The 13,008-nt window shown below is 36.0% G+C and overlaps 1 protein-coding gene and 1 pseudogene across 1 annotated transcript; one reads left to right on the top strand and one right to left on the bottom strand.

Annotated features, from left to right (window-relative positions):
• Positions 1-27: 27 nt before the first annotated feature.
• LOC117930018 lies at positions 28-9,799 on the top strand (annotated as a pseudogene).
• Positions 9,800-10,022: 223 nt separating this feature from the next.
• LOC117932787 (pentatricopeptide repeat-containing protein At1g31920-like) lies at positions 10,023-12,234 on the bottom strand. The gene is given in 2 exon segments (XM_034854118.1): positions 10,023-10,512; positions 10,515-12,234. Coding segments are annotated over 2 exon segments (1,815 nt in total). The 5' UTR covers positions 11,980-12,234; the 3' UTR covers positions 10,023-10,162.
• Positions 12,235-13,008: the final 774 nt, after the last annotated feature.

Below are 13,008 nucleotides of genomic sequence, written 5' to 3'. Positions count from 1 at the left end.
GCCATTTATGAACCTGTTGCTTATGAAATGGTTGGTTATTCGCCTGCCATTGACTACCTTATAGATGATCAAAATGGTCCTCATGAGGTTATCATTGATTTGATGCTTTCTTACTCTTGTTAAGAAATCCAACTTTGTTTTCTCATTGCAGTTTACATCTTTGATTGGAGTAATTGGTTTTTATGATTTCAACTCATCTAATCCTTTTAACTAACAAATTTGTTGTCTTACCAGGAGGAGCCAGCTTATTAAGAAGCACGGTTACCATTGTGTTGGATTCTTTATGATGTCATCTTTTATTTCTCGTTTTTCAGGCATGGACAGATGTGAAATTACAATCTCCTCAGCTCTCCAGAGAAACTATGTACAAATGTCACTAAAAAATTTAATGCTCCAATGTGTCTCTTCAAGGCAAGTTTTTGTTGGTTGCCTTATGTTTATTGTTTTATAATTTAATATCTTTGATCCATTTAATCCATTTACTTCTCTTTTTTCAAGCCTGTGTACTTTGTTCATGGCATGTGTATATAGCATTGAGTGATATCTGGTTAACAGACAAATAAGTTTCTGGTCCACAAAAGCTTGTTCTGAGTAGTTTTGGCCTAATAAATGAATGCAAATCAGATAGGATATGTGCTTTAATCCATATTGAGGTGAGCTTACAGTAATAGTTGCTTTAAGATCTCAGTGAATCAAGAAATCCTTCGTTGAGCAAGCAGTGCAATACACTATAGCAGCTGCACGTGCAACACTTGACAAGAATAATAATGATTTTTTAAACACAAAACTCTTACAAGGTAACTTTTGATGCTTTACATGCTTGTCACTTGTGAGAAAAGAATATGGGATCTTCAATAGTCTGATGGCCAACTGAATTGTTATGCAGGTCTTTGATATTACAATCTTAGGTTGCAATGATTTTTATTCATACAGGAATTATGTGAGTTCCCTTTCAGTTCTTTCTTATTTATTTATTTATTTTTAAACTTCTCAATCTATTGAGTTAATATTTTGTGGCTCTTTACCTTTTTTTTTTTTTTTTTTTTTTTTCTTGTTTTGTTACCCTATTACATCTTCTTGACAGTTGAGGGATATGGTCAGGAACATGGTATACTTGAGTTTTACGGGCAAGTGGTTTTTGTTGGAAATTTGTTTTACTGTTCCTAGAATATAATGGCTTATAATAATTAATAATAAACAAAAATCAAAATCTATTGAAATAAAGTGCTTTTTTTTTTTTAATTTTATTTTATATTGGGACTTCTTATTTTTGATTTTTAAAAATCAGTCACTGTCAAAATTTTGAGGATTCTGCATTATGTATTGCTGATAACATTTTGGATATAGTATTATGGAGTATTCCATCTGGCATTGTGTTACATAAAGTCTGCAAAAATTTACATCAGATGCTCGCATTACTTCAAATGCTGTGTTCTGTAACCCCTTATTTCTATTCATCAAATCATATGTTTGGTTTGGCATTAATATTTGGAAGCTGTGTGTATCAATCTATGACATGGATACAAGGATATCTTGATGGGTTAACCTCAAAGGAAAATGAATGCTGCAAGAGTATTGGTGTCTGACACATACATCTTAAAATGTCCAAAAATCCTGAATTAGGATGTCTTGTTAAATAGGATGAAAAAATGTATTTTCAAGCTTTTCGTTAATGATCACATATTTTGTGAAAAAAGCTGCTTCAGTGTTTATGCTAGTTTCTTTAACAATTTTAATGGTTTTGGGTGTTTCTACTACAGAGTCATGTTTTAGGTCCCGCTGCTCTAAGCTATCTTTCATTTACATTTTCATTATTCACAGATTATTACAAATATACCCTACCTTTTCTTATAGATTGAAGCACGTGGACTCCCTTTGACACCAGATGTGTTGGCTGCCCTTCCGCCTTTTACACCAATTACCTTTTAATGCAGAGGAATCAAATGGAGAGAATTGCAAACCCGAAGTGGCAAAAACTGGACTGGGCTCATCTGCAGCAATGACAACATCAGTGGTTGCTGCTTTACTTCATTACTTTGGAGTTGTTAATTTATCTTCATTGAATAAAGATCAACACCAAGAAAAAGATTGTGTGGATCTTGATTTGGTGCATGTGATAGCTCAAAGTTCTCACTGCATTGCACAAGGGAAAGTTGGCAGCGGTTTTGATGTCAGCTCTGCAGTTTATGGCAGTCAACGATATGTCCGGTTTTCCCCGGAAGTCCTTTCTTCTGCTCAGGTATCTCTCTCTAAGTGGATGGTTTTGGTGTACATTGATGGAAGCCTATAGTGTTGATTCTTGTCTAAATTTCACTTCAATATAGAAATCAAAGCTATCTATGATTCATGCTGTCTTTGTCAGATATCAATGGGCCAATGGCATTTGTGCTCCCATGGTAAGCATGTGGACAGATGGGATTGCAGGGGGTTGGGTAGGTGGGGTTCCATCATTTAATGAGACGATAATTTTTTTTTCCTTCATTACATTGTTGCAGCAAATAAATCTGAAAGACATTGTTTTGTCCTTTAAAATTTTTTCTTCTATTTCTGAGGAAGAACTGGATGGGTTTATAAGGTTTGTTTCTTCTTTAAAGATCTGCACTCAATGTAAATCTTTTAGATTGGATCCTTAAGCGATTATGCCTTTCCTCGATCTATGAGCTACATGCACTTTTTGGTGCCTGCCTTCTGCTACCATGTTCTAATATATGTCTTCTTACTTACAATGTGGGGTTAAAATAGCAGAAAATTGGAACAAGCAACTATACCTTTATACACGATTGGCTCAATAGTTTTTCATTAAAATAGTAAGTTCAATGCAAACTGCCTGAATTAATTTTAAAAAATAAATAATTTCTTGATTCAGATCCTGAAAATAATAAATCAAATATGCAGCTTGGGATTTGTTGTTGTTGGCACAATAATTCTATGTCAATGTGATAGCAACTTTGAACTTCCATCTATTTATGCTAACTTCCGAGTTTCATTCCTGAATGGACTAATTTTAAGCAATGCATTTTAACTATTTCAAAGGATAACTCACCCCTCTTTTTGTTCACTCTTTTTATATTGATAATTATTTTCAGTTTTTATATCAAAAGAGAAATTAAACAGAACAAGGTCAAAGTTGAAAACCTCAAGTGGGTGCAAAGGCATTAGGAAATTTCTCATGCTCATTGCCTTCCATTATCCTCCTTTTTTCTCCCTTTATATTACTTTTCATTCATCCACCTTGAAAAGTGAAGGGTGGTGGAGCTGTTCAGGCAAGTGGTGAATTGTATGAAAAACTTATTTAAATTTTACTTTTGTGCCTTTTCATCTTTTCATCTTTAAGAAAAAGGAAGAGTAAGATGGATATTATAGCACTTCATGTTGTACATACATAAGGTGATTTTCCTTAATATAATTGCTTGGATAATACTTGCTATTAACCTTCTAGTTTTTTTTTTTCCTTTCCTTTTCTTGTAACATTTCAATTCTTATTCCTTCAAAAAAGATATTTAGATTATCAACCCCAAACTAGTTCCATTTTCTTGGGATCAAATGGGAACAGTAACATAGTTATGGATGATAGAATCATTCGTCTCAAGAAGATATTTAGTGTTCATAACACTGTGTATCTCTGGAGAGAAGGTCAAAGTGATTTTGAATCTATACCACTAGATGGTGGGTTCTCTTTCAGTTGTCAATCACAAAAGAGTTCTACGGAAATGGATTCTATAATTTCAATCATCTTTGAAAGTCAAAGAAGGAAGTATTTTTCCTACCCTGATCGATAGACTCAATCACCAAGATTAACCATCTTGACAGTCCCTCCTCCAGTGTAATTCTTTTATTTTTCCTGGAATCGAATTAAATTTCAAATTGAATGGAGGGTTTGACAAGTTGTTAAGGATTTGAGTTATAAGTGTTCTTCAAAGGATTTTGTTCATCACTGAAGATTGGTCATCTATTGTTATTTATTCAGCTGTGTTTACTCTCTAGGCTTTTTATACTTTTTGATTTGATTAATTGGTAATAGTTGAGATTTCTAGGCCTGTATCTGTAACTAATGAGGCAATTGATATTGGAAAAGAGGGTGCTATGGGATGTTCTCAATAGGATTTATTTCCTAACAATAAGTTTGCATCCTCAACTTCTCCCTTTAGATGGTAAACTCAAACTCAAACATGGTCATAGCAGATTCATCTAGGTTGCTATAACAGAGTAATGGCAGCAAGCTTTGCACCATGAGAGTATGCTATTGTTGACAAGGTTTAGATGAAGAAATTAATGAAATGCCTGTCCATGTTCTTGGTTTGCATAGGTGAAGATGAAATAATGGATTTTTATCTAGAAGAATGATTTGTTTCTATATATTCAGATGAAGATGATGAATTCATATCTAAAAGAATGATTTGTCCCCAAAAATATGTTACTATCATACTAATATTAGTAAATGTCCTCTGGAAGCTTTTCCTAGTACTTGTTTCCTTTTTAATTTTTCCTGTTGTGATAATCCAGGTTGCAGTGAAAGGACTGCCCATACAAGAAGTCATTCATGATATACTAAAAGGAAATTGGGACCATGAAAGGACTAAATTTTCCTTGCCACCGTTGATGACTCTTGTAAGTATGTAGATATCATCATTCATTGCTGCTTACATGTGGATATGCATTTATAGTACGACATTTGTAACTATTGTGAGGGTAAAAAGCTTTATTAATAAAATGCCTTTTTCCTCCCTAATGTTGTCCTATTGATTAAAAAGTTTTCCTTCATTTATCACCTGCCAAGAGATGAAATATGTCCTGTCTCCTCATTTATCAGAACCTCAGGTGCCTGCTATATACTGGGAACATGATTCCATTTGAACAATAATTTAAAAGTATAAATCAGGAAACAAATGCAATAAATTATTTGACAAGAAACAGATTTGTTTGAGAAATAGCATCCTTGAATTCTAATGATCCTTTACCTTTCTTTTATTTCCCTTTTGTAATAAATAGAATGGTGAGTCCTTAACAGCCTTTCTTCATTTCATGGAAACCATGAGATCCATTATTTCTTTTTAGTTACCCTTTCTGGTCATGGTGGATGTGGTAGTTGCTAGGAGAACCAGGTGCTGGAGGTTCATCAACACCATCAATGGTAGGTGCTGTAAAGAAGTGGCAAAAGTCTGACCCTGAGAAGTCCCTAGAAACATGGAGAAAGTTGTCAGTGGCAAATTCAGCACTTGAAACACAATTCAAGATTTTGAGTAAATTAGCAGAGGAAAATTGGGATGCATATAAATGTGTGATCAACAGTTGCAGCATTCATAGGTCAGAGAAGGTAATTTATGGTCTCATTTTACTCATCTCTGCAATCAAGTAGGAACAAAAATAAAAATTCTTTCTAATTTTGTATCATTCAAAAATAAATGTAAGAACACTCTTCTTTTAAATCAGATTGCTGGAATCTTTTAGACAATAGCAGGCACACCTAACAAAATTTCTTCTTATTGATTCTTCTTTTTGCATAAACAGTTTATTTATTTGTGGTAGACTAGTGGTTGTTGATATTTTTTTATCAGCAATTGAAAAGAAACTTAGAAGTACAGGAAATATGTACTATGACCACAAAAGAATTACCAGAGTAAAAAGTAAAGTTGGATGTCTCTTGGAACTGAATTTGAGGAAATGTTATTGCTAGAGCAGTTTTGTTGTTGCCATGGAAATTGAAAGTTGCTTAGAGGGTAGCCACATGTGGAAAGCTGTGGAAGCAACAAAAATGGCACTATAACACTGCCCCTTAGTCCATTCTTTTCATTTTAGTCCTAGTTTTTAGAGTCATCTTCCATTTATTTACTCCTAAACCTGACCTGCTTATATTGAAATATTTATGTTTTAAAGCATTTCTTAGCTCTACCCCCTACTCTCTCTGTCAGCTAAAAACATTGTACATCATGGGAGCTCTTCTTGAATATGCTCACTAAATGGAGAAATTCATCTTAAATTATATATTAGAATAAATTTTTGAAGCAAACATCTGATGTAAAGATTATTTGTGTGCATATACACATATTCACTCATTTTGGTGAACGATTCAATATGTTCATGTGTTTAGAGTCTAAATTCATTGTGTTCATGTGTTTAGAGTTTAACTTGCATGTGTTTATGTGTTAAGTAGTCTAACACTGTGAATTGGGCCATGATGGTTATTTCCACCTTTTTGCATATGAATGTGTAAGCATACCTAGTTAAAGGTTAATTTTATATTCATCTTTCTTCTGAAAACTTTTTGAGAGCATAGCTAAAAAGGATAATATGATCTTAGGGTGCCACAATATGTGTAGTAAACACTGGGGATGGATACAAATGTGGGAGGATTCTGATGCAGGTTTTAAATGGAATACCAACTCAGCATCCTTCCTTTCTATGGATGCACCTTTCTTTCAAACAAAATCTTCTGACACCTTATCAACAGCAACAATATCAATCTGGATAATAGGTTCCAATGCAAAAGATAATCCTAAGCAAAATTTTTATCCCAAATTACAAGGAGCCAGTTTGTATTTGAGGAAAACTTTTAGGGTTAAACGAATAGCAACTACTTCCAGCCTGATCGCATCAACAGTAAATGCTAATATCTTTTAGTCCATGCTTGTTTGATGCCATTTTATTTATTGTTGCTGATTCACTATAAAATTTTTAATAGTTTACTCTCTTTTATTTCATGTTTTCCTTCCATCTAGTGGACCTATTTTCATCCATATGCTTGTTGATCTCAGATTTTATTATTTGGCCAGTCTTTTATTCAATGGCTGCATTTGTAAGATATGATGGATGTTAGATGGTATGGTGGGATATACTAAACCATGCTTTTTGAGTTACATTAAGATCAATCTAAAATTCTTCATGTTCTTTCTAATGCCCAAACCATTATGAAACAGTATTTGAGTATTAAATAGATGGTAGTAACGCCTAGATTTGGTTTGTGCAATGTTTGTGATAATTGTCATAGATCACACAAACCTGTGATTTCTTATAGATACCATATCGCACTTCTAGATATGGGATTTTTAATCGTATATGCACAAAGTATCATGATTGAACCAAGGAATAGAGAAAAGTATATATAAAAATATATTTACATGGCATGTGGCTCTTAAGCTCCTACACTATGTTCCATACAATATTGTACAGGCACTCCAAGACCTGAAAACTCATTGATGCTTATTTTTATTTTAAGTGTAGATTGAGCTTCAATCTCAAGTTTTGAAGTTGATGATATTGTTTAGCTCATTTAGCCATCAGGTGTGGATTGTTATCTGTACTCCTTTTGTTTTTTATTAAATTCACAAAATCCTGATTACTTGAACAGTGGATGGAGCGAGCCACTGGGCCAGACCAAGAAGCAGTTGTTAATGCATTGTTAGCAGCAAGAGATGCAATGCTTAGGATCAGAAGTAATATGCGCCAGATGGGTGAGGCTGCAGGCATCCCGGTAGGTCTTTTCCATTTTGAATGGTTGCTTGTCCATTCTTTATCCAAATTTAAAGTGCAATCACTTGAGAGGTTGTCCTTGAGAAAGTTCTTTTAAGATAGTTTTTATGCTCTTTGGTTGATGTTTAAATTAAATGTTTGGAATCTATTTGGACGACATTTAAGAGACATCCCCTCTAGGAAGGGTGAATAATCCCTCCCCTGACTGTAAAGATGAGAAAAAGAGAAAAACGGACTAAAAGGAAGGGATGGCTACTCTAACAGCCAACCCAACCTTTGAGCCTCTATTATCAATGTGTAAAGCAGCCAATCACTATATCTTTAATTTGTAAACTTTGACACTCTTGAGACTCCCACTCAAGTTGGTCCACATTCATCAGACAAAACCAGCTTGCCTAAAACCACATGGAACATGACTTTTCACTCCCCTAGTAAGATCTGCAAGTTGATCCCTGATTTTCTCAAATAGAGTATAGATGTCCCCTAAATTGATCTTTGTTCTCCTCTCTGAAGTGGCCATTCACCTTAATATTCTTAGGCCTATATAGTGAATTAGATGTGCTAATCACAGCTTTATTATTACAACATAAACTCATAGGTAGCTTAGCCTCTACTCTCAGTTCTTGAAAAAGAATCTTAAACCTTAAATGCTCACAAATACCATAGACCATTCCTTTAAACTTTGATTTTGCACTGGACCTTGCTGCTACAGTTTATTTTTTACTTTTCCTAGGTAGAAGACAAAGGAACAGTGCCCTGAGGCAGATCTTATACTGCATAAGCAATCTTAGTATAAATAGATCAATCTTCTCACGAGTCTGTGATGCATACCCAAATCTGGGTATGAGTGACCTTTTGTCACCCAATCGATGATTCACCTTAATAAGGGTATCTGCCAGTTATATCCAAGTATCCCAGTTTCATTCAGTAAATATTGAGCAAAAATACCTTTTCCAAACCAAGGAATTTCAGTAGCTAGATGAGGATCTTGTTATATCTAGAATGCAGACTCTTGAGTTAAGTGTTAAAAGAAAAATGACTCCAAAGACCCTGTCATATCAAATATTAGTTAAGTCAAAATATAAATTAATAATAATATAATAAATATAAATCTTGTTCCCTTTTCTTAGATATATCTTGAACAAAGAAGTTTCAGTTACATCCTTACTAGATAACAAATATTGTCTTCAAAATAGACAATCTAAGAATTTTAGTCTTGCACCTGTATGCTTGACAAACAAAAGTGCTATCTATCTGGCTTTGAGTAAACCCAACCTTGGTATTTCAACTTTAATATCTCCTCTCAAAGCTTTGGAGCTAGTGGTTGTATCATATTGATCTCTACTGAAGATTACCATGCATGAATGCATTCTTTACATGTTAGTGGAAGAGGGGCGAATCTAAATTGGTAGCCTAAAGACAATTATGGAATTTACTGGAACTGAAGCGAGGGTCCCCTGTGATGGCTTTGAGTTTGTGTCTACCTGGGCTATCAGTCTGGTATCATGCATCAGTAACTAGTAGTTTAACACAAACAACTTGTAAGCTCTTTTTGTTTTATACACAAATTCCACCTTTTGACATTCCAAAGAGGAACTTGAAATGAAGGATGCAGTAAGATTGATTAAGTAGTTTTCTTTATTTATATAATAAAATAAATTGGAAATTTGAATTATTTAGTTGAAGTCAAAAAGCCCAATGCTTATCATTCAGATTGTTGCCATTTTGAGCATACAGGCAGTGCATGGCGAGATTTATTGTGGGTGATCTAAATTTCACTAATGTGCTTTCAAGCCCTCCCTATTATCACCATGCTGTTCTATCAGTTCATCAATTTCTTTTACTTTCCTAAATTGCAGGCATCCCGATAGAACCCGATTCACAAACTCGGCTTTTGGATGCTACCATGGACATGGAAGGAGTTCTATTGGCTGGAGTTCCAGGAGCAGGTGGATTTGATGCAATTTTTGCTGTCACCTTAGGGGATTCGAGTAGCAACATAACCAAAGCATGGACTTCACTCAATGTGCTGGCTATGCTAGTCAGAGAAGACCCTCATGGTGTTTCTTTAGAAACTGGTGATCCACGAGCCCAGCAAATTACATCAGCCATTTCTTCAGTTCACATAGAATGAAGGCACTTCTTGTATTTTAATAAGTGTGGTTTATCATCTTAAAATTAGAACTAAATATGATACGCTTGATGAGTACTAGAAAATAAGTTTTGAAGGGTAAAAGAACCCGGCAAAACAATGAGGTGGGTGATTTTACCTCTTGTAATTTATTTGAATATTGTGCAATATAAAGTTACTAGAACTCATGTCCTGAACACACATTGTTATGTCCACTGGGACCATACAAATGCTTTTGGCTACAAACCCCTCTAATTAAGCATGTGTTTGAAAGTGATTTCAAGGGGCAATTACTTTTAATCCCTCTGTGGATTATGAATTCTATCAAGCCATCCATCGGTTGGTCTTCCTCATTCCTATTTCTTAGTTCTTTTATTCTGCTTGTCATTAAGGTGTGGGAGGTAATACTCAAGAAGGCAAGCGCTTGTGGCTCCTCCAATTTTCTTTGACGGTCATAATAAGCTTGTTTCAGGATGGTGAAGCAAATAGCAGCGTGAGCTCCTGGGCAGAGCAACTTGACAACTTGGGGAAACATCACTCCATGAATGAGAAATATGTATCCATTCACCAGTAGTCTCTACAAGAGCAAGCCCCATCTTTAAAATGGTGGAACAGATGCCGATCCCTTACAGTAATTTCTCTATCAAAGATGATTGAAATTAGTTTGGTGTATGTGTGACAGTCATTACACATCCTGAGGTTTCTAACTATTCTTATAGGAGATCCCTGTGATGTATGTATGAGTGCATAGGCAATTGCTAACTTCTGACTATGACCACTCAGTCTCTGCTTCTTCTCTTCTTCATCTACATCACACAACACCTGCGTCGTGTCTGGGGAGTAGCCTTCGAACTTCAACTGCCACTCCATCTGGTACAGCATCTCGTATACGCTCTCACTCTGGGGATGCCTGCATCCTGCGATACGAATCTGTGCATCTTTCTCTTCACCTCCACCAAGCTGAACCCGGGCCTCTGGCTCAGGCCCTTACTGAACATATTGGTTCGAGTCCTAGCCACATCCTCCCACCTTTGAGCTTGAGCATACATGTTAGATAATACAACATAATCACTTGCTTTTTGAGAGTCTAGTTTGAATAATTGCTTGGCTGCAATCTCCCCTGCTTGCAAGTTGTTATGAACCTTAGATGCACTGAGAAGGCTACGCCATAAAACATCGTTGGGTTCCATGGGCATGCTCTTGATCAGTTCCAGGGCTTCATCGATCTTCCCTGCTCGGCCCATGAGATCAACCATGCATCCGTAGTGCTGAATTGTAGGTTCTATCCCATGCTCTAACTTCATCCTGTTGAAACACTGGAGACCTTCCTGGACAAGGCCAGCATGGCTGCAGGCGTTTAGCACTCCCACGTAGACAATGTCGTCTGGTTCAAGGCCTTGTTCAAGCATTTCAGTGAAAATCCTTAAGCCTTCTCGGCCATAGCCATGCATGGCGAGGCCTGATATCATCACACTGTAGGAAAGCTTATTCTTCTTGGCCATCTTTTGGAAGAGACACATGCCTTTGTATAGAGACCCGCACTTCAAATACATTTCAATTAAAGAAGTCTCAACTATAACATTGAGTCCACTCACGTTCCTCAGTAAGAAGCCGTGCACAGACCTTCCCAAATCAAGGGCACCCAAATGGGTACAAGCAGACAGAACACTGACCAAAATGCTCTCTTCAGCCCTCCAATATCCCTCATTACTCATATCCCCCAATAGCCTAAGGCAGTCACTCCACATGCCCAAGCTTGCATGAGCTGTAATAAGGGCACTCCAAGAGGCAACACTCCGTTCATTCATCTGCTCAAAAACAGCACAACAAACTCCTATTTCGCCACACTTCCCATACATACTGATCAAGCTGTTCTGCACAAACACATCATTTTCAAGTCCAAGCTTTAAAATATGGGCGTGCACCTGCATTCCTTCCTCAACTGCAGGTAACCGAGCGCAGGCCTTGAGCAGAGTCGGGTAAGTAAAGTTATCTGGCTTGACCCCTCTCTCAGCCATCTCCTTATAGGTAATCAGAGCTTCCTCCGTGTTCATATCCTTGAGATGTCCCCTCATCATGGTATTAAATTCAAAGGAACCCGGTTCATCCATTTGCCTGAAAATGGAGCATGCATAGTCCATGCTGCCCCAATCTGACAGAGCACAAGTAGCTACAAGATTGCTTGCGCAGAAAGAATCCCCAAAGAGCCCCATCTTGAGGATACGGGCATGGGATTGCTTGAATTCCTCCATGTTGCTGCATTTCTTCAACAAGGACACACAATCCTTCTCTCCCAACTTGAAGCTCAACTCTGGGGTTTGAGGTGGATCTTCTCGTGATACCAGGACATGGGTCTGATGAAGGACTGATGTCCTAATCATACTGTCATCCACACCATCATATACCAATCTGCATTGCTAAATCTAGCATAAAATACCATGGCAATATGAAATCCACCTTACATTTAATGTGTTCAATCAATACCATCAAGAACCAACCAAAAGAGAGAGAAAGGGAGACACTAAACCAAAAATTCTGTCTCTGATGAATTTGTGGAAATGGGCAAAAAGAACCCAAATGGGGTATTGAGTTGGCAAGTGCTTGGCTCTCTAAAACCCAGATTGGGACTTTGAATCTCATCCAGGAGATCCCAAAGTGAATTACAGCCAGAGAAATTGTGTCAGGTTATGGGACATGTGGATACCATAAGATAAGATAATGTTTTGAAGGAGTTTGGCTGCATCTGATTGGTCCACTAAGTTGGAGTGACACCACACCCATACTTTGCCATCTCAGCATCACGAACAGATTCTCTATTGATACAGAAAATTCCAACTCTCTCTCCTTCTCCTGTTAGGCTGACTTGGCAAGTGACGTGGCATTGCATGTGGATTTATTTATTTTATTATTATTATTAGTTTAAGAAAAATCATTTTTCATTTCTCTTATAATATGTTTTCGAAAATAATTCCATAAAGCAGTTTTTGAGAATTGTTCTCTATCTTTTATAAAATAAAGTCTATTTTTTAATCTAAAATATTCTATTTTTTATATTTTTAAATATGTTTTAAAAAATAACTTTTACATATAGTTACAGACTCATATTTTTGAAAATTGATTTTTAGATGACTTGGAGTCACAAATTATTTTTGTTTATTTTTTTAAAGGAAAAATAAAATTAAATAAGAAAGAAAGTCATGTGTTACTCGTTATTTGGAAAAGATATGTCTACAAAAACTGAGTCCAAATCTAGGGGTTAGGTTATCTATTAAGAAGGTATGGTGGTAAGCCATAACACCTCTTTAAGCTCGTGTACTTACCGTTTTATTAAATGAATGAAGGGAATTGTGATAATTATAATTAATTAATACAAATAAATATATATGAAAATAACGATGAAATCAAATTAT

The sequence above is a fragment of the Vitis riparia genome, chromosome 2 (assembly GCF_004353265.1).
Source record: "Vitis riparia cultivar Riparia Gloire de Montpellier isolate 1030 chromosome 2, EGFV_Vit.rip_1.0, whole genome shotgun sequence".
NCBI classification, from domain to species: domain Eukaryota; kingdom Viridiplantae; phylum Streptophyta; class Magnoliopsida; order Vitales; family Vitaceae; genus Vitis; species Vitis riparia.
Note: the sequence above shows the minus strand (reverse complement) of the source record. Positions and strands in the feature narration are given on the sequence as shown.